At 33.9% G+C, this 27,184-nt stretch overlaps 1 protein-coding gene across 1 annotated transcript in view; it reads left to right on the top strand.

The window, feature by feature from the left end:
• The window catches only part of LRRIQ3 (leucine rich repeats and IQ motif containing 3), a 105,661-nt gene that overhangs the window by 58,785 nt on the left and 19,692 nt on the right, over positions 1 to 27,184 (top strand). The window contains exon 6 of the mRNA XM_037141088.2: positions 10,502 to 10,622. Coding sequence (XP_036996983.2) covers positions 10,502 to 10,622 — 121 coding nt within the window. The remainder of the gene's footprint in view (positions 1 to 10,501; positions 10,623 to 27,184) is intronic.

Here is a 27,184-nt window from a genome sequence, read left to right as displayed (position 1 = left end):
AAATTTCTGAGGATTGACAAATGGAGAGAATTTTCAAAGCTCTTAGAGACACTTGTTGATTTTTCTATCCATGAAACAATGATATAGACCATGTGTTATCGTGCGAAATTTCATGGTCTTTATCACCACATCAGATTTACCTTTAAACTTTAAGGCAATACATATATACTGACATATGTTTATACATATAAATAGGTATCAGTATAGATCTTTTTATATGAGTGTTGAAACTTTGTTTTAAATTGCAAGTTCAATGTTCTAACTTCAGTGCTGTTTTATAATTTACTTCAGAATACTATGAGAAAATCAAGAACAGAAAATCTTTTGTTCTGTAGGAATTTCTTGTTAAGGTGAAGCATTAGAATAATGACCAATATGTCTATATAATTAAGCATACATATGTGGTGTAACATACAAGAAAGTGATTGTCAAAAAAGAAAAGATCAAGGGTAGAATTTACAAAAATTTCTCAACCACTGTTGTGGAGGTGAGAATTAGCTTGGCACATGTGTGAATGGAAAGCAAATTATCCTGCCTATACCAAGATATTTGCTAGAGGAACTGTGGAAACTGAATTTGGATAGTGCTGTTAATGGACATATTAATTTTCACCTGGGGGATTAAAATGATTATTTGGTAGGAAAACATCTATTCATTTTAATAAAGTGCAACTATGCATATCAAATTGTTTAGAATTAATAAGCTATGCTTGTTATTCAAACTTTTATATACAGTAGTGAACAACCAAATGTTATGGTGATTATTTTTTTGTTTATAATATAAAGTAGAGAGTAAAGAGTGAAATCTTATACCCATTAGCCTGGAGTTTTCTAGATAGTGAAATATTATAGGCAGATAACAAGAGGATGTAGGAAAGGTTCCAGAATCTAGATGAAAAAGCATAACAGTGGCTGCAGAATTAGGTTATTTATGGGCCTCTTAAATTTTTGTTTCAGTTCAACTTTTCAATGTCTTTTCTCATATTCTATTATAAAGAGTACACTTCAGCTAGTTTAGTGTCTTCACTGTTTTCATTTCCTTGTTTATTCTTACCCACTTCCCTCTTGTTTTCATTATATAAATAAAACACAAGGGGAGACCTCTGCAAAAAACAGAATTTATTTATAAAAGAACATATCAATTCTTACATGTTAAACTTCAGTCACCTTCAAAGTACTCTCCAGTTGATGCAATACATGTATTGAGGTGTTCTTTTTACTGCTCAAAACGTTATTTGAACTGTTTATTTTGATGCCCTTAAGTGCCTCCGCCACTTTTTTGTTTTACCTGCTCCACACAGGGTAACAAAAAAGAGCAAGATCTGGTGAATAGAGAGGGTGGGCCATAGGGGTCATGCTGTTTTTGGCCAAAAATTGCTGAACACTCAGTGCAGTGTGGGCAGGTGTGCTTGTTGGAGACATAAACAGAAAACTGTACTTGAAAAATAACTAAATAAAAATTTTAAAAAAAGAAAAAGAATCTTCAAAAAAATTCGCTGAAGCCAAATTCAGCTTCTCACACTACCACCAACTGGTACACTGATACAGATGGGTCCCTAGAACACTCACCTCGCAGGGGAAGCGTGCACTATGGGGTGTTTTTGGATTCCCCCTTATAATAGCCATATTTTTACATCTGTCTGATTCATGTTCCCAGTTGCATTCAACCTTCTGATAACACAGTTTTTAAAATATCACTCAAAGCAGAAATTTAACATAATTTTAATCTTATAATTTATAGGAAATGGTATATTAATGGGAGCAAAATGTATTAGGGTAAGAGATAATTTGAACTGGAGCATTACAGGAGGTGAAAGCTTATAGTGACAGGAACTAGCAAAGGGCAGTCAGTCTGGCCCGTAGCTTTGTATTCAAGAAGTACTGTAAGTTCTGTCCATGTGCCTTGCACCACCAACTGACCATGTATACAGTTTGTGCAATCACTTGTACACATGGGTGAAAAGTTCATCAGCATTGAAACTGGGCCAGGCTGAGATAGAAAGTTGGTGTTGATGTTGTCTGCCATCAGGTGCCAAAGCCTAGGACCTATGCTGAAGGATTATTTTAAGAACAAAACTGATGCTAAAGACTAGGTTGCTAGGATGGAGGCTTGGGAAATAGTCCAAGGAAGATGTTAAGTTAGAACTGGAAACATTGTAAATACATAATAGAATGATTGAGTGTGAAGAATGAGATAAAAACCTAATTACCAGGACTATGTGTTAGGCTATGAGTAAAGGTAAATAAATTAATAGGGAATTCTAAGTATTGATATGGAGAGGCTTAGTTCTCCTGCTTTAGGTCCCAGAATTGGAAGGAGTTTGTACATCAGATAGTGAGTAGCTCCAGAGGAGGGAAAAGATGATTACAGGAATAGAGCATTATATCTTACAGCTTTTCCTGCAGAAGAAAAACATCGCTGCGTGTTGTGAAACATTCCAGTGTTAGAATTAAGCTCAATAAAATAACTATATTTGATCTTGGCTGCTAGGAACCAATGAGCCTATCATTTGAGAGCATCATACCTACCTTTTCATAGAAAGGGCTAATATAGTACAAAGGTACTGCTGTGTGTCCTGCCTCCGATCTGTCTCCATTCCAGCATGTTACCTTCTTTCTACAATTATGACATCAAACAATCTCCGTCTCATAGTAGGCACTGAAATGCCTTTGTTCACTGACCTCAAATTAAGTTTTGAGTGCCAAGGCCAAAACCTCTTTGTTGGAATCTGATCTTTTGTGTTATTTTGTTTATAAATGAGATTAGTTCCAGAATTATACCTCATTATCTGTTTGCCTCTTTGCTTTAATTTGAAGCATGAAATAAAAGCATAAATTCCATGAAGAAACTAGGAACAAATGCTCATTCTTTTTTAATATCAGGGAAAATAATTTATCCAGTTAATTGGAATATTACTACTAACTGTTTTCTGGTATCTGTTGTTATTAACATTTATTTATGTCCCACTTCCTTTGAAGGTGGCTGTTTTATGTGAATGCTTTTGACTGTAGGAATACAAGCCACTTCCTGGCAGGTTGCATTTTATTTGCTTCAGCACCCATTACCTAGCACAGAGAAAACGCACCAGGGGGCAGGCACTCAGCAACTACTTATTTATATGAAATACTATTCATTTCTTATAAAATAAGTGTTCCACTTAGATTGTTTTGCATTGTAATTTATAGCTCATGGATTTATTTTCTGAAAATATTAACTTCCTGTGATACTATGAAGAGTAGCTAACAGAACCCTGCCAATTATTGATGTTTTTATATGAGAGGTGAGAGGAACTAGGGTATTCATTGAAAGGACACAGATTAAAAATAAGATGCAAATCAAAAATAAAATATAGAGTGCAAAAGGATCTTACAGAGTTATGAACTATGGAGTTCATAGAATGATTTATATGGAGAATCATTTTATATGGAATAGAACTATGGAGTAGATTCTTGCCAGAACTGTTACACTAGAACTCAGAACACAGAAAATAGAGGAAGTAAAGGGTTTACCACATACAGTGCTTTTTATAATAAAATTCATTACTTCAGAAATGCTGTAGTCTGATAAAATGACATAGGTCAATTAATGAATAGTAGATATTTACTGGGTTATTAAGCAAATAAAAAATGTTTTGCTGGATAGCCTTAACTTTTCATTTCATGTTTCTTTTTGCTACCATTAGAGTTAGGATACTCATTTGGGGGCAATTGTTCTGATACACTATGCCAAGTCATCCCCCCCCAAAATCTTAGAAATGCTGATATAGTCTTGAAAATACTATTTAAGAGACAGTATTAGAGTTTTATACAAGATCCATACTCTTTAAATAGATTCAAAGTCTTTATGCATGAAATAGTGTATATTCTCAATTTCTAAATACTTATAGGAAATCCATGTACTTATTTCAGAAGATCTTAGTGGAAAATAGAGGTAGAAGAAAATATATAAAAAGCATACCTTTCCTTTTTAGTTTTAACTTTTGAGTTCACTGAAATGTGAAAAATCTATCATTCATGTTTTTTAGATTTCTTGCTATTATGTAGAGAGCCATGGTTATTGGAATTCATGAGGACCTAAATGAAAATCTGGAACTCACTGTCCTCAAGGCAAAATGTAATGTTTGCTGACGATCATTAACACCCCAAGAGTTTAACTGTATTTTTTCCATCTTTAAACTTTATCACTGTATTTTTCTTTCTTTTTCAAAAAATATTTTTTTATTTATCTTTAGAGGGAAAGAGAAGGAGAGAGGGAGAGAAATATCAGTGTATGGTTGCCTCTAATGTGTCCCCTGCTGGGAACTGGCCTGCAACCCAGGCATGTGCCCTGACTGGGAATCGAGCCATGATCCTTTGGTTCGCAGGCCTGCACTTAATCCACTGAGCTACACCAGCCAGGTAAACTTTATCGCTGTGTTTTTCTTCAGGATAAAAAAAAAATCATGGGTCCATTTTCAGTGAAGTAAGTGGGCTGGATTTGTGTATTCACCTCTCATCAGTGTCAAAGGAATTGTGCACATCATTCCCTGGATCACAGGATGAAAACCTGTCTTTGATTGGACACTAGGGATATCAGCTGCATACATAAGATACGTGTAAATTTGAAAAGAGAAATACACTTAGCAGTGTATCCATGCCAAATATTTTAACAATTTGAAACTTATATAAAAATTTTCAGTGAAATTATTTACTTCTTCATACAACAAAGCTAATTCTATCATTTTTATATCCAGTGAAACATACCATCTAAAATTTGCTTTTCAAAGACTGCTAATACAAAAACTTTTAAGCTGTCTTTTTCTAAGAAAGATAACACAATCAGTAAAATGACCATTCTTTACTACTTAGAATGAATTTTTTATTTGTTCAAGGTAAGTGAGAGTGGAAATTTTAATGTATTTCAATATTGGCTTAAGCCTTGAATGACAAAGATTTGTGTTTTATGACTCATCTAGAAATTGATAGGACTGAATTTTCTCAAAACAAATTTAGGTGCTGTATCTTGGAAAATATTAACAATTAGATCATACTGCTGTTCTCTGGTCTGTTTAAGTTAGTTTAGAGATACTCCATCTAAGAATGGATTTTCGCTCACAGTATTCACCTAGGAAGCCTAGAGAAACTCACAGTAGATTGCAGACATTTCTTTATATCCAAATCTTTGTTTAATAAAATACAAAGATTCAGACAATTCCTCCTTTAATAGCCTAAGAGCCTAATATAAGGCTGTTTGTACCTTGGGAACTCTTAGTAACCACCATTTTGAGTCATTTTATCCAACTACACAAATATTGGACTTCAGGTAAATAAAAAGCATTTGGACCATGGATGAAATTGGTCTTGTTTCCAATAAGAGCAGTAGGGCTGAGGTTGTTAAGGGAGCTTGGAGGAATACACTGTGAAGGCACACAGATTTAGATTTGTACTGAGGCTGGAGAACTTGTAGGCTGGCTACCAGTGTCAGTGATAACACTTAACTAAGCCTGTATAAATATCTATCACCTGAGTATGTGTATATATACTGTATCTACATGAATATAGGTATACATATTATATAATTCATCTATTATGAGGGGGTCCCCCAAAATTAAAATTATCTTCTGGAGGGCAGGCCCCTTGTAGTACAGGCTTCCCCCACTAGGTGATGTTCTAGGAACCCATCTGTATCAGCGTTCCAGGAGGCATGGTCATAAGAGGCTGTGTTCAACTTCAGTGAGTGTCTTTTGAAGACTCAACACATTTGTCTATTTCATGATGGCTGATTTATGAGCTCACCTGCCCACACTGTGCTAAGTGTTGAGCAATTTTTGACCAAAAACGGCATGACCTCAATGCACCAGAATTTTTTATTATTATTGGATGAGATTTTTAATATACAGATGTCTCTCCTCACTTCCATACCTATTATAGATGAGTTTTATACTTATAACTTTTTCACGCAGTAGCATCAGTGGAGAGTTCTTTTCTTACCATTTTCATTTTCAGGCTTATTGTAATATAATATCAACAGAATAGGTAGATAAAGGGATGTGCATGAGTAGGGGCATCATTATTCCTACAACAGGGTTATGTTTGTGTTTTTTGTGCAGGGGTGGGGATATTGAAGAATGGTAAAGTAGATGAGACTGAAAAATTGAGAAGGTCTACACTGATGTACATGATGAAGAGCTTAGAAGAAGGGATTGGGAGGTTGTAAAGAGCTGCTGAGTTAAAAACTTTGGAGTAACTGTATAGTGGATGTTAAGATTTCAAAATAAAAGAAGGGAATGTTGATGTGTGACCTGGAATAGAGTCTTCTAAAATTATAAGCTAGGAATTTCTGATAAAATTCTACCTGGTTGTTGGACTTTCTCCAAAAAATGGAGTTTCATTTTATATTATATTGAACCAATTATTATTGAATCAAAGTTCCTAAACTTCCACTTATTCCTCCTAGTACTTCTGTTTGGTACTATTCATCCAACATTTAACAAGTGATTATTGAGTAACTGCTCATGCCAAGGATCATTCTTAGCACTGCATAATCAAGACAAGCAAAGTCCTTGCCCTTGTGGACTATGTTTTAAAATCATCATAATAAAAATCATGACTGTGAGAATGGGGGTCTGGTGTGACAGGGGAGTAACGAGGGAAATTGGGAGAACTGTAATAGAACAATAATAAAAAATAAATAAAAATACAAAAAACAAGTTGTAACACAAACAAGCAAACAAACGAAATTGCGTAAATGCTGTGGAATCCTTTTAGAAGATGAGGAAGATGGAAATTGAGGGAGGTGTGAGGAGACTGAATCTCTCTGTTACCTCTTTTATGTTCTGGATTTAATCAGATAGGGCTCACTTTAAAAATAATTCAGTAGGTAGGCTGCTTTCTTTTCATGTTCTAGGTTATCCATAATCTTCTGAAAATGTTTTGCCTTGACCTCACATAGCTTCAGCTATAGTTTCCCATATACATTTTATACTTATACAATTTCTCATATTCTATGAAATGCTGAAATACTATAGTACAGCATATAGTATAAGGTCATCACATGATGAACTGTTAATTAATTTGCTCTGAACTGAAATATTTTAATCTCTTATTACTCGGGTTTTTTAATTAAATGATATAAAATTAATTTTCTTCAACTGCAATATTTATTCCAATGGAAGTTCATCTGTTGAATTTTACCCATTGATAGAGTTTATTGATAATACTTTAAGTTTCTGTGTGGTGTGTTAACTGATTTTGTTCTTTTACTACCTCATATAAAATTTGGTAAGCATTTCCTTTATATTTTTATTCAAATCACTCATATAAATATTGATAAGAATAGATATCATGGCATGGGAGATCTCTCTTCAGGTTGGCTTCCTTTGATGAACCTTTACTCCTTTCCATGTGATGACTCCACACCTCTGAACTCCACCTAATTATACTGCCTTCTTATGAGTAGTGAAACCATTTATTAAATATTGCTGACATGAAGGTTTCTCATATCAAGGAGATTTTTACCAGAATTAACTGTGACTCTGTTAAAATTGAACTTATTGGTTTGTTGTCAATTTATATTGGTCCTTGTTGATTATCCCTTTTCTCAGTGCTACAAAACATCCTTAAAATATTTTCTTAAATCATTGAACACCATTGTTTGTTTTAAGGTAATCTTAAATTACCTAGAATATACTTTCTGTCATTAAAAACAAGGTATTTATTAGATTTTCCCAAGGCTTCTGATAACTGCTTTTTCTCTGTTACTTCAAAGTTCAGTCAGTGAGTGGAGTACATATGCAGTACATATGAAAGAAAAGCACATTTTCTGTACCTCAGCAACTTGTGTAAGCCTGAGTTCATTCCAGGCTTTCGACTCTCCCTATAAATGTGTTTCACTGTCATATATGTACCCTTTGTTATGAATTCTTCTTTTATAAAGCCAAGGAAGGGAAAATGATTTCAAGTGATGATAAAGGATGCTCTATGGATATATGAAGAAGTATAAGTGGGAGGGCTAAAAAAATCTTTTGCTGAAAGTAATTATTTATTTAACTAGAGGATTTCTAAATCTTATGATGATGAAAATAACAATGTTTGTGGTAGAGAGTAGATACTCAGGTTTGACAGACAGATATCTACTTTTAACTTTAATTTTTTATTCTATTAAGGGAAGGTAAACTAATAAGTAATAGTAGAAATGGAGTTGAACATATCCTTATATTCCACTTTTATTATTTTCTCATGTGTTGGATGTAAGTGTGAGATCTAGAAGAAGAAAAGAGCCATTTCTATGGTTGAAATAGAATTTGAGGTGATTTTTAATATTTGAAAAGTTACATTGTTATGAGGGAGAGACAAAAAGATAACTAAAATACAGAAACATTCTAGAAGTACAAAGATACAAGATGATGGCGTAAAAAGTTAAGATGATGTAATCTGGAGAGGATTGATGGTCAAATTTGAGGTTGAAAAAGCATTTGAAATTGATTGTTACAGATTTGGTTGCAAAGCAATTGTCTATATTTTAATAATATTTTGTTTAATTTCTATTAAAGAATCAAACCCACATTAAAGTAGAACTAACATTATTTAGTCATATTTTGATAATGTGTTGGTACTGTATGATATTAAACTTATTCTTGGCAACCATAAGAACAATTTCTAACTCTAAGAAGAATATCTGAGCTCAAAAATACATACTTACTTATTTTTCTAACAAAAAGTATATTTTTTCATGTAAATACTGAAAAAAATATTATCCCAAGAAATTGTGTTATATAATAAGATCAGTAAAGAATTTTTTAGTGAAGAACAAAAACTAAAGTTTACTCCAAGACTGTAAGTTAGTGCCTGTTATGAGCATTCAAAAAGTCTGCATAAAGACAAATAATTTTCAATAGATAAGTTAGAGACATTACATATAAAATTTAAAAGATAAAAAGAAACCTAAGGATATTTAATTAAATGTATGTCTATTATATGGTGTAGGAATTTGGGAAGAAGATTTTAAATACGGGAGCCAAGACACATAGCCAAGTGTCTCTTTCAAATTACAGAATAAAGGATGTTTGTGTAACTGGACAGGTCAAGGTGGGGGAAATGTGACAATGAGTTCCTATTTCACAATTCTGTCAGCCATCATATATTAGAGAGGTGATGCAAACTTTATCTCAATGGATGAAAATGGTGCTGGTCAGAAAAATTAGAAGTAAGCAGTAATAGATTTGAAGGAAATACATTGTCCTGAGTATACAGTGTCTGCGACATTTTCCAGGGGCATGAGCATAGCTCACGGTTGTTACCATACTACATAAGTGAGTATCTGTACAGAGCTTTTACACAGTGGCAACTGATGAGTCCTCCACATATTTTCCAGAGATAAATATACAAAAACAAACATCCCAGAAAGGAGATCTATCTGAAGACAATACATTTTGAGTCTTCAGAATTAAGACCAGTGGTTCCTGTCAAGGAAAGCATGATGTTTTGGGAAGATTTTTCAGAATACAAATGTATATCCTCACAAAGATTCTCATATTTTTTCTGTGGCAGACTGTAGTTGCTTGCCTACCAATATTTATCTTTTTCTTCTTTCTGGGGAAGAGATCCCCAATTTTACTCAAGACAGCAAATACCTAGAAAAAAGGTCATATTTCTTATCCTTTCCTTTGTAGCTATGAGTGGCTGATGAGATACAAACCAAAGTTGTTTGGAAGGACCTCTAGGAGTTTCTCAAGAACACATGGCCTGCCTTTTACCATTCTACCCTTCCCCCCATGTTGCTGACTGAGATGCGCATGTTGTGTTTGGAGTTCTGGTAGCTATCTTGACTCATAATCAGCACTGAGTAGAGTGGTCATGTAGATGCAGTGAGATAGAGATGACAAATTTTGAAAGAACTGGCTTCCTGATGACCCAATGGATCCTCTGAATCACTACTGGATGAACTGTGAAGAGAAAAAGAGTAACTCAGTATTAGTTATTAAAACATTTCCAACCATATTACAGACATTGTCCAGTTTACATCTGAGGGTGGCCCCACTCTTTGTGAAGCTCCTTTCAATATTGTGTTTGTCATTCCTTCCACACATATCTAATCCAGTTGTACTTTCGAGACTTGTGATTATTCTAGTCCAATTTCTATTTTTTCATATATTCCTACCTTTTAGTGTTCTGTGAAATAATTTTGCCTCTCTTACTCTGAATCTTCCTTTAGGCTTTCTGGGCAACACTAAACATTAGTACTTCTCTGTATAGACATTATTTCTCTCCTACACTTATTCCTTTAGTCATGGCATCTTTACGAAAGGCCCCCTTTTTGCATCATCCAAATAATATCTCAACTCTTAATAGGAAAAGCAATTTATCAAAATCACACACAATGGAGGTCTTTTTATTTTCCTAACTCTGGCCTGTCTCACAGGTTTTTGTTGTTTTAAAATGAAAATCAGTGGTGATGTATATTATACATGTGAAAATTCTTTGAGAACTCATTATCATTGGTGTCATTGCTTTTGTTTCCACAGAATATACATTTTCCTGCTGCTTTAGAATATTCTAGTAAACGGAAAAAACAGGTTTCCTCTCCTTCATATGAATTAAAAACAAAAGGTATTGGCAAAAAACAAAGACATCTCATTCAAAAAGGTTTGTTATATGAATTTTTAAATTATATTTGAACAGGATTTGATGAACAGTAAATTCTTTAGAATTGGGCATGTTAATTTTGAACTATAAATATAAGACTCCATGAAGTATTTGCTGATCATTTGTAGATAAAATATCCATATCTCATTTAACATTTCATAAATATTCAGATACAGAAAGTTATAAATCATCCTAATACACATGCTTACGTGTTTCTTCCTCTATTATCCCAATAGAATTATCATTGTTTGGGGGTTAACTAATATTTAATGATTTAATATTTTTGACTATGTAGACACTATTCATAGCTGAACCACAGAATATGTTTGCTTTCTTATACTAGTTCCTTTGAAAAACTTGCATGAAAATCTCTACTCTCAACTGCTATTCTCCCCAAGTGCATTATATATATTTTTGTTTTCAAGCTATTTTTACTTGAGACTTCCACTTGGCTGAATTCTTCAGGACTGCTCACCATCTAAACCTGACCTTCATGGCTATTGTTTCTTCAACTGTGATCTGAATCCTTTGTGTCTATGCTTTGTTGGGCACCCTTATTTCCAGGATGCTGTATCTCGCTCTTGTTTTATTTTATTATTTCAATGCATTGTTTTGTTCATTAGTTTACTGAGAAATTATAAATGAGAGGTACATTTTTCTAAACCTTGAAAGCCTAAACAGGTCTTAATGCTACACTTATATTTGGTTGATGATTTGACTGTGTAGAACTTCTTTCAAAAAATTTTTAATTGCTTTAGTGTTTTCTAGTGTCCAGTGTTACCACTGAGATGTATATTGCTATTTAATTCTTAGTTTGTTGTATATAAACATCTGTTTATAGTTTTTCTCTTCTGCCTGGAAACTTTTAGTTAGCATTTTCTCTTTATAACAGCTGTGCTGCAAATTCACAGTAATTTGTCTCATAGATATTTGTGTGTTAGCTAAGGTGGATTTTCTTTCTATCTAATTTATTATGGCTTTTCAGTCTAAAAATATTCCTTGGTTCTAGGTATTTATCTTGTATTATTTTTAATGGTAAAATATTATATAACACAAAATTTAGCATTTTAACAGTTTTTTACTTTAACGTTAAGTACATTCACATTGTTGCATAACCATCTCTTTTTTTTCCTCTTGGTCTTTGTAGGTAAGTTTGTTGATCTTGCTTACTTTTTTGAGGAACCAAATCTTGTTTTCATTGATTTTCTTTGTTGTTTTTATAACTCTGTCTTGATCTCTCCTCTAATATTTATTTTTCCTTTCTTCTGCTAGCTTTGAGTTTTCTTTTTCTTTTCTTTTTTTAAAAGATTTTATTTATTTATCTTTAGAGGGGAAGGGGAGAGGGAGAGAAATATCAGTGTGTGGTTGTCTCTTGTGCATCCCCTGCTGGGAACTGGCCTGCTACCGAGGCATGTGCCCTGAATGGGAATCAAACCATGATCCTTTGGTTCACAGGCCTGTGATCAATCCACTGAGCTACACCATCCAGGGCTAATTTTTCTATAGTGTCATATGGTATAATGTTAGGTAGTTAGAGACATTATTTCTTTTATAATATAATCATGTATAGCCATACACTTGCCTCTTAGCACTGATTTTTCTATATCCTTTAGTATTAGGATATTGTATTTTCATTTTTATTTTTCTCAGATATTTTATAATTTTTATTGTGACCTATTTGATTCATTGGTTGTTTAAGAGTGTGCCATTTAATTCCCACATATTTGCAAAATTTCTAGTTTTCCTTATTCTTTTGTGATGGGTAAATATACTTGGTATGATGTCAGTATTTTAAAATATATTCAGATTTGTTTTATAAACATACTGCATGTCCTGGATAATGTTACATGTGCACTTGAGAAAAACGAATGTCCTCCTGTTTTATATATGCTCATTTGGTCCAATTGCCCTATAGTGCTGTTCAAGTCCATGTTTATTTACAGATCTTCTCTGTGGTTATTTTAACCTATATTGAAAGTGAGGCACTAAAGTCTCCCACTATTGTTGTAGCGATGTTTTGTTTCTGCCTTCAGTTCTGTGAAGGCTTATACCATATATTTTGTACCTCTGAGGTTTGGTGCATGTGTGTTTATCATTATTATATTTTTTGGTGAATTGACCATTATATTATTTAATGTTCTTATTTGCCTTTCTTACTCAAGGTCTACTGGTTTAAGTGTTAATCTCATTTAAAATATATCTTCACAGAAACATCTATAGAATAGTGTATCACAGCCTAACCAAAGTACCACATAAAATTAACTGTCATAGTTTTACCAAATATAGAATTCTCAGTTGAGAGTTGCTTTTTTAAATAGCAGCACTTTAAATACATCATCCCACTGCCTTTCAACCTGAAAAGTTTCCACAGATATATGTGCTAATTATCACTTCAAAAATCACTTGTATATGATAAGTCACTTTTCTCTTATGGCTTTCAAGCTTCTCTTTGGGTCCTCCACCCTAGGCCTACCATGCAGGCCTAGGTAGACAAGTTTTGCCTCCTTATATGACCACAAGAATTACAACTAACCTCAAAACAAAAAACCCCCAGAACTGCCAGAAGTAGAACTGTATGGAAGTCGGATAACCACAGATTTAAAGAAGCCATATTCACCCAGACAGCTAGGTGGGGGCAGAGTCATGGAGTTGGGTTGTTGAGGATGTGGTGTGACATGGAGAGGTGGTGGCTGATCGGGGGGGGTCCCACATTCATATGTGGTGAATAAAAATCAACAGGGATACCATGGGAGCAAGAGATCCCAGCCCCAGGTCAGACTGTACAGCCCAGGGTTCCAGCACTAGGAAGATAAAGCCTCATAACTTCTGACTATAAAAACCAGTAGGGGTTGGGGTGGCAGAAGAAACTACCAGTCTCTCAGGAGAGTCAGTTTAAAGGGCCCCCATGGACTTAGAAAATACCCACCCACCCACTCTGGGAATCACCACCAGAGCAACAACTAGAAGGGTGCCAGTGGCACAAACAGAGCAAGTACCAGACAAGCCTCTGGAAGCTAGACATTTTCATTGTCTTCTCTCTGAGCCCTCCCCCCACACAGAGCCAAAAAGCAGTGAAGTGGGTTGCCCTGCTCTGGCAAATACCTAAGGCCCCACTCCATTCAACTTAAAGACAGGCAAAGCAGCTCTTTCTAATATACAGAAACAAACCCAGGGAGGCTACCAAATTGAGGAGACAAAGAAATATAGAGACTAAATGAAACAGAGATAGCCAACCTATCAGATGCAGAATTAAGAACACTGATGATCAGGATGCTGGAAGAACTCATTGTGTATGGCAAAAATATAAGGGAAGAAATGAAGGTTATACTAGGTAAAATAAAGAAAAATTCACAGGCAACAAAATGTGAAGGGAAGAAAGCTGGGATTCAAATCAACCATTTGGAACAGAAGGAAGGAATAAACAGTTATCCAGAACAAAAAAAAAGAAACAGGAATTTATAAAAATGAGAGCGTCAGAGTTTTGGACATCTCCAAAAGTGCCAAATCTGAATCATAGGGATTCCAGAGAAGAGGAAAAGAACAAGAAATTGAAAATTTTTTGAAAAAATAATGAAAGAAAACTTCCCTAATTTGGTGAATGAAATAGATATGCAAGTCCAGGAAGCACTGAGAGTCCCAAACAAGTTGGACCCAAAGAGGACCACACCAAGACAAATCATAATTAAAATGCCAAAGATTAAAGATAGAAAATCTTAAAAGCAAAAAGAGAAAAACATTGTTACCCACAAAGGAGTTTTCATAAGACTGTCAGCTGATTTCTCAACAGAAACTATGCAGGCAAGAAGATACTGGCAAGAGATATTGAAAGTGATGAAAAAGCAAGGACCTACAACCTAGGTTACAATATCAAGCAAAGTTATCATTTAGAATTAAAGGGAAGATAGAATATTTTTCAGATCATAAGATACATCTAGGTTTTAGAGGAGGAAAATAGGAAAAAAATTGGAGCAAAAAATGTGGTAAAGTATTTAATAACATAAATAACATAATATTTCACCAATGTAAATGTAAACATAATTCAACAACAGCATTAACAATCATTATTTCTCCCAAATTTGGGGGGGGGGGGAATGTGCATCTTTTCCAAAAAATATGGTAAGTGCTTTGAAGACAGGTAAAGCTAAAGGCCATCATCACCAAGCCATTTTTACATGAAAAGTTAAAGGGACTTATTTAAGAAAAAGATCAAAACTATGAACATGAAAATGACAAACTCACAACTGAACCTAAAAAAATTAAAAACTAGGAAAACAACCAGAACATGAACAGAATCATGGATATAGAGAACATTTGGAGGGTTGTCTGAAAAGGGTGAGAGGGAGAATGGGGGAAAATGTACAGGGATTAAGAAGCATAATTGGTGGGTACAAAATAGACGGGAGGATGTTAAGAATAGTATAGGAAATGGAAAAGCCAAAGAACTTATATGCACAACCCATGGACATGAACTAAGTGGGGGGGGGGGATTGCTGAAGAGAAGGGGTGTACCAGGTGGAAGGGGTATGCCAGCATGGGGAAATTAGCTGTAATCAATACAATCAAGAAAAGATTCTCTTTGTTCTTCTTCTATGTTTTTTGTTTGTTTGTTTGTTTGTTTGTTTTTTAGTTTCTTTATGCCTTTTAGTGTGGGTCTCATTTTGTTTATCCTACTTGGAGTTTATAGAGCTTTGTTGATTTGTTTCCTCAGATTTGGGAAGTTACTTTATTATTTCTTTAAATAACCTCTCCACTCCTTTTGCTCTTCTCCTTTTAGAACTCCCATAATGCATATATTTGCCTATTTGATGTAAGTTCCTTAGTCTCTGTTTGCTTTTCCTTATCCTCTTTTCTTTTTATTCTTCAGACTCTATTATTTCAAAGAACCTTTCTTCAATTTTGCTGATTTTTTAAATTAATGTCTCCCATTGAAGCCCTCAAGGGAATTCTTCAATTTGGTTATTTCATCGTCCTTCTAGAATTCCTATTATTCAGATAGACCTTCTAAACTGATCCTCTTTTTTTATTACTTATGTATCTATCTCCTTTTATATTTGTTGTATTTTGGGGGAAATATACTGCTTTATTTTCTATATGTATGTTTTTAAGTTATATAATCCAATTTCTAAAATACACAATTAGACATAGCGGCTTTTGGTTCATAGATGCTATATCTTCTCTACATCTCTGAGGGTATTAATACCTCATAGATCTGATCGATCGTTTTTGTGGGTGGTTATTCTACATGCTGTATTCCCTATTCCCCCAATTTACTTTATTCTTAGAAGAGGTTTTTTGAATTATGCTGCCAATTCTTGGTTTTCACTTATAATTATGAATAGTATTCTGAAGTACTACTTGGAAACTCTGATTATATATGTGGTTGGGTGTTAATTGATTTATATCTTTAATGTAAATAATAATGTGGAATCCATACTGTTTATTCATGGATCTATGATGCAGGGTTTCTTAAGAAGACTCTTCCAACAATTTGTCTGTGATATATGAGTTACTATAAGTGTTCTCAGGAAAATTTGGTATAGCACTTTTCATTTTGTCTCCTGATTTACACTTGGGTGCCTACACCATCCTTTATTCTTAGCTGCACCTGATATTTCTGAATCAAGAATCTGTTTCTTTTTCTTTTTTAATGTTTTATTTTTTAAGATTATTTATTTTCAGAGAGAGGAGAATGGAAAGAGATGGAGAGAAGCATCAATATGTAGTTGCCTTTTGAGCGCCCCCTACTGGGGACCTGGCCCAAAACCCAGGCATATGTCCTGACGGAGAATTTGGTAGTCTGGTTAGCACTCAGTTCACTGAGCCACAGCATCCAGGGCTGTCTTTCTTTTTTTAAAAGTCTGTGTCTGGTTTGTTTTTTGTTTTATATTATTCTTATTGTTTATGCTATTAAAGTTGTCCCACATTTCCCCCTTAATACCCCTCCATCCAACCTGCCCCCCACTTCCATAGTAAGTCTCTTCACCATTGTCCATGCTCATGGATCCTTCATATATGTTCTAATATAGGACATATTGTTCTATATCCCTTCAGTGAAGGGATATTGGGCATGTTCTAATCCCTTCACCTTCTTTCAGTCAGTTCCTCCCTCCTCCCTCCCCTCTCACAGCTGCCAGTCTGTTCCATGATTCTATGCCTCTGATTCTATTTTGCTCATTAGATTCCTCTTATAAGTGAGATCATTTGGTATTTATCTTTCACTGCCTGGCTTATTTCACTTAGCATAATAGTCTACATTTCCATCCACGCTGTCGCAAAAGGTAGGAGTTCCTTCTTTCTTTCTGCTGCATAGTATTCTATTCCAGAGATATACTGCAGGGTTTTTTTTTTATCCACTTTTTTACTGATGGGCACTTAAGCTGTTTCCAAATCATGGCTATTGTATAGAGTGCTGCTTTGAACATGTGGGTGAATAAATTCTTTTGAATTGGTGTTTGGGATTCTTTGTGTATATTCCCGAAAAATCTGTTTGGTTTAACTTCTCTAGAGGGTTACTCTTTAGCCTCCTGTCAGGGCGTAGTGGTTATGTGTGGTAGCCAAAGGATCTGTTGATCAAATTATGTTTTTCAAATAACTCTTTAAACCATGTTTCTAATTCCCCACCTTTTTAGTGTTCTAAATTGTGAATCAGCTTTCTTCTTTTTGGCTTCCCTGCATCAAACTTAAATTTCAACTTCATTCTGTCTATTGTCAGTTACCTTTCACCCACTGGCTTTTCTGGCTTGCAAATGGTTTTGGTGTCACTGCTATATTCTTTCTTTTCTCATTGTCTTTGTATGGCTCTTTTTAAAATCATGGTATTGAGAGGAGAAAACTATGTTTAAACTATTTAATCCACCTAATCTGAAGTCTATATTAATATTTTAAACTAAGCTGACTTGTATCTACATTTTATGGTAAATAGTGGGTGGGGGACAGAAAGGAAGGAGAGAAAGAGGGAGTAGGGAATTTTGAGATACTTATCCTATTCCAGGCAAGGGATGTCTGCATCCTTGGAGGACAGCACTCATAAATCCTGAAGAGTCCTGATGTATCCAAGGTCACATAATCCAAAACTGCTAGAGCTGGTACCATTCCCAGGTTTCGTTTCCCCATTCAAAGTCTAGGGCCCATTGTAAATAACCATGGTGCCTTCTGAGGACTGTAAATGCATTGCTATATGATAATTAAATCATATGCGTGGGATTGTGGTTGTATTACATTAAATCCTCCAAATCTATTAAATCTAACACATTTCTGTCAGTTCTTGTGTTGTTTTCGATATTGTGCAACCACCCATTTTATATAAAATTATATTATTTCTCACCTATTTTTAATATTTCTGAGTTTAAAAAGCTATAGAAGTTTAAAAGTGTCTTATCTAAAATCATTAGAAGAATTAGAATAAAAATAACGTTTTCCTCGTATTTCTTCTATTTAACTAAGAGCAAATTACCTTATATTTACTTAAAAATGGCCAATTTTAAAAGCAGTCAGAAATTATACTAATGTTGCTTGAACAGATTATTATTTTTGGCATGCATTTTAATTCATTGTTAAAACTTACTTTTATGTTATAAAGTAACATTTTCTGTTACTTTTTAAGTATAGGTATTATATCTTTTTATTTAAGATTATTTTAATCCATTTTACCAAATTGTACATGTCGGCACATACTCAAAGTCTTATAGTATGAAAAATACCTTTTCTTCTTAGCAGTGTTTCTTCTTCCTTTAATATAAAGTTTTTCCTTTCAGAATGATTGGCATTATTTTTTTCTCTTACCATACTCAAATATGGGCTCAACAAATCTTAGTTTGGAAGATCAGGAAGTTTGGTAGGCTCCTCCTTCTACCATTTTTTTAATATTAAGTAATAGTGTTGTGTTTGACTGCAGACCCTTTCTGGACTAACTTACTTCCCCTCAATGGAAAGATCAGCCATGCCTGGAGTACTGAGTGGGAACAAGGTTACAACAGTCTCCTAAGAAGTGGCCTCTTTTAACTTCTATGTGATCATAAGGAGAATCCTTTTTGAGTCCTGGCATCTACTTATATCTTGGTGCTTGCTATAATAGCTATGATAAAGGCTAAGTTCACTTGATCAAAGTTTTCATTGTTATTCAAATATTCTATTTCCTTGGTTTTTTTTTGTCTAGTTAACCAAGGAATGAGATATATTGAAATATTGTGCCATAATTGTGGATTATAATTTTATCAAATTTTGTTTATTACATCTTGAAAGGTTTTATTAAGGATCTATGTGATTGTAATTGTTAACACATTTTTGGCAACTTGAACCTTTTATCATTATTTATTTCCTTTCTTCATAATAATGTTTTTTCTCATACTCTCTTTTGCCTGATATTAGTATAGCTGCACCAGCTATATTATAATTAAGGTTTTCCTAATATGTTTTTCTATCCTTTTACTTTTGACTGTTTGTTTTATATGTGTATCATGAAATAGCAAATAGCTGGGTCAACTTATTTAGCCCATTTGTATGTATTATATTCATTGCAAGAGTAAGGCTTGTTTCTGTCATCTACTTTTTTCTGGCTCTACTTTTTCTGTCTCTGTTTTCTTCTTGTTTTTTCATAATCGATATCTATATTTCCCCCTTCATTTTGACTTTTTATTTTGAAATAATGTCAAATTACAAAAGGTACAAAAAGTTGCATGTTATTTCTGAATGTTCTTCACCCATTCCCCAAATGCTATTATCTTATATATAATCATATAATCTTATATTAAAATTATAAAAACCAGGAAGTTAACACAATACAATACCATGAACTTATCTGTGAACCATATTCATCTATGGCCAGTTGTCTGATTAATGTTCTCTTTCTTGTCTAGGACTCAATCTTACTATCTGGGTTTAAATTTTGTCATTATGTATATACTTTTCTGTTTATTTCTTCTGGCTTTTAAAAAAATTAAATAGCAAATCTTACCAAGTTATTTAATCAGCATTACCTTCAAAGTCATTTGTACCACCTCCTAGATTGATTTCTTATTTTTCTCTTCCTCTGGGACACCAGTTTTACCTGAGTACTTTTACTTTTGTCTCTCATTTCTTTCAATATTTTTTGTATCTCTTCATCCTTCCTCAACTTCTTTTGGGAAAATTTGTCAATATAATTTTTAAACTAATGAATTGTATTTCAGCAGCATCCATTTTATTATTTGTATCATCTACTTCCAGAAGATTTTCATTTATGTACTTCTATTACTACTTTTTCTTTCTTTTTTTTTTTTTGAGATTTTATTTATCTTTAGAGGGGAAGGAAAGGAGAGAGGGAGAGAAACATCAATGTATGGTTGCCTTTCGTGCATACCCTGCTGGGAACTGGCCTGCAAGGAACAGGCCTGCAACCCAGGCATGTGCCCTGACTGGGAATCGAACCACTATTGTCTGGTTCGCAGGCCTGCACTCAATCCACTGAGCTATACCAGCCAGGTTGTTTTATCTCTCCTTTTCTTTTTAGTACATTTAAGTTATCTAAAATTCTTATTCTAATTTTGTTTTAGTAGGCTCCATTGTCCAGATTGTTACCTTTCTCTCAAAGCAGTTTTATCATAGCCTATGAGACTATACTCCCTGGGGTATTGGACTCTGTTGGATAATGTGAACTGGGAAAGCCCCAATTCCAGAACCTAGTCTGACCAATTCACATAAGTTCAAGGAGAGGGGAAGGGATGAGCTTTCTGGCAGATATCACCATGCTCCACAAATAACACATTTCCATATGATATATCTCACCAATATTTCAGAGCAGTTACTCTTCAAAACCTTATAAAGGAAGACTCTACGTACCTGGATTGTAGTCCACCATTCATAGGCCATATTTTTATCCTAATGTTTTCTTGCCTAAATTAGTCAAAAAGACTACCAACTGATCTTCTTGCTAGCAATACAGTATTTCAAAAACATGTATATGATTATGTGATTTTCTTATTCCAAGCTTTAAAATTGATTATTTCCTATAGAATAAACATTTTAGTGTGGCTTTCAGGTTTTTACATAATATGGTTTGGGGTTACTTTCCTTGTTAACTCTGTAGCTTTGCATGAAGGATGTGTTTAAGGGGGGGGGGCAAAGAATTGCTACCTATCTGTGAGGATCTCCATATCTCTCCTTTTACAAATGTTGTGTTCTAGTTATACTGTACTCTTCATGATTCGAAGAATATAGCACTGTGACTGTGCTTATGTTTTCCTCCACCTGAAAGTGCATCTTTTTCTGCCTGTTACTACACACCTATTCTGTAATTATATTTGTTTTCTCTACTAAGCTTCTGATCTCCCTTATAATCACAATTAATGCCTTGGTCTGATGCATCCCACACAACAACTTGTTATGGTTATTTTTGGCAAAGGGATGCCTTGAAAATGACAACTGGTTTTTACCTCTCTCTTCTATAACATCTGACAGTATACTGTGCCCAGAAAAAAAAATTAAGTGATTTTGAATCAGTGTTATAAATGGAGTCAACCTTTGTCTGAGAGAAGTTGCATTGCAACAAGTAAATAAGTATAGTAGTTCTCCCGTCTTTTGGAGAGGAGGAGAAATAGGTTGTAATTTTCCCCTCTTTTTAAAACAACTTTCATGCATTGCTACAGAGTCAACAGGGTGAAGTAAAATCTTTGTGTACCCTGTTTATCTAATCATGTGTTCCATTTTTTAATTCATTGATTTTTTTTCACTGAGGTTTTATAGTCACGATGTTCACTTAAGATACAGTAGTGAGTAGGTGCTCTACAGGCGTGTAGAGCATTATTTCTCAAACTTTCTTAAATGTCAGATCATGGTACATGTTGAAAATGATAAAATTTGTATGGCACACTGAGTTACACTGTGCAGTTTAGGGGAAGCTCACATGGGCCTGGTAAAAAATATTACTTTTTAAAATATTATATAATAATGATAAGGAAAATACCATAGTATAGAAGGGAACATACACATATGTGTGTATTATGTATGTTTCATATGCATATTATTACATGAAATGTATTTTTAATAAGAAGCTAAAGTTTATTTCTATAAATATGAATTTCTGTACCAAGTTTTATGCTTAACATGACTACCATTTCTGAACAAGATATAATATTCACCTCTTATTTTTGTAGTCATTAGAACTCTTAAATTTTGTCTTATTATGTTTGACTACCTAAAATATACACATATAATAATTTGGTAAAAATAATTTAATCAAAAAGAAAAAGGGGAGGGATTTAGAAGAACTAGTATAAAGGACACATGGACAACAGCTAAGGGGGGTGGAAATGGGAGGGAGGTGGGGAGCACTGGGGGGTTGGGCTAGGATGGGAGAAGATGGAGAACTGTACTTGAAAAATAATTAAATAAAAATAATAAAAATTAAATTTAAAAAAGAGTATACTGTTACACTGTGTTGAATACTAGCTGAACAGTCTTGAAATAGGAGAACAAAACAGTATTTATAGATTTTGGAACATGGAGAGTCAATGGTGACCTTGACATAGAGCAACTTTTGCAACATAGCAGAGACAAGAACCATGTTGGTGAAGGGTAAGAGTGAATGGGATAAAGTAGTGAAGATATTACCAAATTATTTACTTTGGGGATTTTTATAATCTACAATATTCATGTTCATAATAAACTCAAGGCATGGAGAGAAAGAAATCAATGTTCTGAGTTCTTAAATTATGAATCAAAGATATTTTAGTGTTATATTTTCCTATATTTATAACTTGAAAATTGATTATCATTTTTGATGTATTAAAGTACACTATGATCAGAATGTTTGAATAATCAAAACATTATTCCCAAAGTTATTCCTAAATACCAGGAAGCTCATAATATATAGGTTGTTAAAGTAGGGAAGAGAGAGTTTGGTAAAGGCCATTAGACAATTATCCCTCCTTTCCTTTAAGGTAAAGTTTGAGTGAATGGCTACAAGTTAATATTTTTCAAAGGGGTACAGTCTGATAATAGGCACATAACTTCCACCAGGCCAGAAACGGCCTCATTAAGCAGAGCATGAATGTGAGCACCTATTGCCTCACGATATGAGCTGTGGCTATGTGAACCTGTTCTCCAGATACTACCTTTTTTTAACCCTGATTCTTAATCTTTTTTGCTTACATGTACAAATGTAATGAAATATAAGCATATAATTAAAATTTTAACTTCTCTTTGTTCTCAAAGATGCACATATGAACACACATTCATTTTATTTGTAATTTCAAGGGATTCATCAGTCCACATGAAGCCCACTTCTTCTTCCTTAAGTTAGTTGGTAAAAACAGTAATCTTATTATTTAGCTTAGTAGTAGTTTTTATGCTGGCTGTAAAATCTCCAGAAAAAGTCTGCTTGAGTAGGTAGTAGTTCTGATAGCATCTGTTACACATTTTGTGTTTTTTTATATCTTCATACTTTGGGCAACCCCTTAAGCATTGGGAGTTGTATAAGATTCCCTTGAGATCCATGAAGTGTTTGGTGATTCTGAAACAACGTAAATTAGTTCAAGTGCTATTCTTACCACCTGTTATCATAATTCTAACTTTAAGATCTTTCTTAAATGCTAGTGTTTATGCAGATAAATATAATGTGAATAAGAAAACTATCCACAACAGCAATGTGTGATTTTCTAATGTTTAATTAGAAATAATATTTACTTATGCCAGATATGTTTTTCTGATGCTTATATTGCCACTACAGTGTCAGCCAGAATAATTTATAATTCATATGTTGCTGAATATTTCAATCCCCACATGGGACCATATTTTCCCCATTCACTTTCTCACAAGGACATTTCAAGTTGGCAAAACTTTAAAAATAGTTATAAAATAAATAAATACACTAATGAATGAAAGACCATTCACTCTTTCTACCATAACTATATGCCTCACTTTTGCCCTGTAAAGTCTCAATTAATGCCTGTTGTCCAGGTGAAATTATTAAAAACAGAGCGCTCAGTCCTGAACAATCTTGAACATGTCCCAATTTGAATGATGGATAATTACATGTTATGTACCATCATTAATTTCTGTCATCTGTAGACCAATTTAACATGAATGGATTGTCAAATGAGACTTATGTAAATCTGAGATCTTATCCTGGTATCAAATTGTACCAATAATTTAAAAGATACAAATAATCAAGAGGCTTGGATGAAGTAGGGAGGGATCTGGAACATTAAGACGGGCTCTCCCAGTTATTTCTTCCCTTGAAGAATGTGCATCTATGTATGGCCTAGTAAAATGAAATCTCTAATGAGGTTTAGGGGTTTACCTCACACAGACAGATTTGCATTATGAAACATTTCTGTTTAATATTTTAGAGAGTTGCATAGTTTACATACTATTTTCCAGAGAGTGTTTATTTAGTATAAACAATCCTTTAGCCATGAACCAGCCTGCTAAAGGCATTCAGAAGATAAGGTCTCTTTCTTCTAGAAACTACCATTTGTCTATCTTTTGGGAGTTCTAGTTGACATGGGATTAGATGAGAGCACCTGCCTTTTCCCCTTTTCCCCTGGGCATCCGCCTTATAAACAGCATGAACAGATCATGGTCTAGACACTTTAACTCCTTCCTCCCTGCCCTCCAGGAAGTTTTGAAATTTAGAGATTATTTTATTATACTGAGTTTTGTTTACTACATTTTAGTTTATGACCACTTATATAATTTTAGCAACTTTACACATTCAAGTCTAACAGTAAATAAGGCATATAAAAACCCTCCCCTTGTGGAGCTAGGATATTAGTGGTGAGGATTATATGATATGTTTCAGTGGAACTTCTGTAAGATGAAGTTAAAAGACCCTGCCTGTAACTTGTGAATGAGGATAGGTATTACATTGTCTCATTTATGTTACCAAATTATACATGACAGCTTACGAGTTGATTGCTTTTGTTACAAATATTATCCAAAATACCTGTTTCACTAATTATTAGCTTGTAACAAATAAATGTACTTACCTTCTTTAACTTAAATTAGACCTATGATCCCTTCTAGTTTTTATTTTATATTGCCTAATCAAATCTCTTAATTTTTTCTTTTTGAAAATGATGTATCACTGCAGGTGAGATGTTTTAAAGATAACATGATTCTTCATGAATGCCTATTTTATTTTATACTTCAGGAGATTTTTTCCAGTGTTAGATACTAAAGATACACATACCTTGATTCATACTGAAAGGACTTGTCATACCAGGCAGATATTATAACCCTCAAAGTGTGTGTTACGTTAAGTTTTTTTTAACCCTTTAAGTAAGTGTAGGTGGATGACGGGCCAACCCTCTATTTCAGACCTAGTTATGAAGAAGCAAATTCAAATCCTTTACAAAAAGTACCAGCTGTTATATAAAACACATTTCTGAGAACAAAACTGCCATTTCCTATTCAGAATGTAAGGTCAAAAGGTTTATTATTTGGGGGTTATTATATCAAAGTGTCGGTGATCAGATTTATACAATCTTCTCTTTTGCTTTCATTCCATACTTTGTCTTGCTCCAAAGCCACATAGGAGTCTGAAATGAAGACTCTAAAGGATATTTTATGGTTTCCATTGAAACACATTATATTTTCTGCTTCCAACATTTTTCTTTCAAATTCATCTAATTTATCATATCTTGCTGATTTTTACTTCACTTGTGCTTTAGGCAATTTTAACAGTGTTTTTCTTTTCTCCTAAACTGTTTGCTAGAATGACTGAATTTTAGTCCAGAATATAAAATAATATCAACTAAATTACTTCAGATGAGCAATTAGAGCATATTCATGCATGTAAAACTAGAAATCATGGTTGCTACATTTAAATGAAAAGCAAACAAAACTATATTTTTATGTCTGTATAATTGTTCTAATTAGTTTTTAATATTTGTAATATTTTTACTACCAAGAATAAAAAGAGGAAGAAGATTATATTACAATAAAGTAAGTATAACATGATGGAAAAAATAGGCTTTTGAGTCAGATACATTTGGATTTATTTTCTGATTCTAAGCAACAATGTCATATATTGTATTGCTCAGCTTCCCATGAAGTTATGTAGGAATTTTATGATTATTTATGTCCACTTGACTGTGAGCAAAAGTGAAATATCACTTCTGTGTGGAAACAATTAAGGTCATCATCCTCGCCCCTGCTATGTGGATCTTGGAAGCCGTGCATTCCATTAGCACATCAGCAAGGTCCGGCTGACACACACTGGTTCTGAGATGAGGAAGAGATGAACCCTTACTGTGCTCAGCTACTGAAATTTAAGGATTTGTTTGTGATTGAAATTAGAATTAATTGTGTTCTAAACACAGAAATTGCTACCATAACCAAAACCTTAACTATGGTATCATCTTAGCCATCATATGAGAAAATTGATGTCAGAGACTGGAATAATGGCAATCCAAGCATGGCTGTAGCCAGTTAAAAAAAGAGGGTATTGATTGTACTTGGACTGTGTTTGTCAAGTAACCCAACCAAAAAAAAAGAGCTCCACAACGTATCTGGTTTTCAAGGCAAAATGAGAGAGAATGGAGACTTCAGAAATATATGGTATTGCATCTTTGGAAAATTGTCTGCTTCTATAGTCCCAAATAGTAAGTCATGTTTCATATAGTCCCAAATATAGTCCCAAATATAAAACAAATTTAGTAACACGTTGAGACAAAGATCCAAACCTCTTAGCTGAAAGCCATAACTCAGGCTCTGGCCAGGTAGCTCAGTTGGTTAGAGCATCGTCCATATACACCAAGAGGCAGCTTCACTCTGTGTTCAGGGCACGTAGAAGAATCAACCAACGAATTCATAAATAAGTGGAACAACAAATTGATGTTTCTCTCTATATATCTATACAACAATTAATAAATTTAAAAAATATAAAAAGAAAATGATAACTTGGGACAGAGATTAGATTATATATGTGGGATTCCTACCTATTGTTCCAGATAGCTTTATAGTAACTTCCATTAAATTTCTAGAGTGAGAGATAATAAGAAAAAATAAAGCAGCCCTAGGTACCGCATATGACTCAAAATAATTTATTTTTTAATTGAGTTAAGATTAGTTTGTAACCTGTTATATTTCAGGTGTGCAACATTATACTTTGACATTTGTATACACTGCATTGTGGTCACCACCAAAAGTTTAGTTCCTATCTGTCACCATGTAATGACCTCCTTTATCCACTTAGTCCTCCCCCCAACCCCTTTTCCCTCTGGTAACTACCAACCTGTTGTCTGCCTCCATGAATTTTTTTTTGTTTTGTTTATTTTGTTCTTGTTTTATATTCCACATGTCAATGAAATCACATGGTATTTGTCTTTTTCCATATGACTATTTATTTCATTTACCACAATGCCTTTGAGATCCATTCAAATTGTCATAAATAGCAAGGTTTCACCTTTTTTTATGGCTGAATAGATTTCCTTGTGTGTGTATGTGTGTGTATTTCACATGTTCTGTATCTATTCATCTGTTTGTGAACACTTAAGTTGTTTCCATATCTTGGCTATTGTGAATAGTACTGCAATGAATATAGGTGTGCATATATATTTTTGAATTAGTGTTTTTTGTTTTCT

The sequence above is a fragment of the Artibeus jamaicensis genome, unplaced genomic scaffold, assembly GCF_021234435.1.
Source record: "Artibeus jamaicensis isolate MK-2021 breed Jamaican fruit bat unplaced genomic scaffold, CSHL_Jam_final scaffold_1019, whole genome shotgun sequence".
NCBI classification, from domain to species: Eukaryota; Metazoa; Chordata; class Mammalia; order Chiroptera; family Phyllostomidae; genus Artibeus; species Artibeus jamaicensis.
This window is presented reverse-complemented; position numbering and strand designations above follow the sequence as displayed.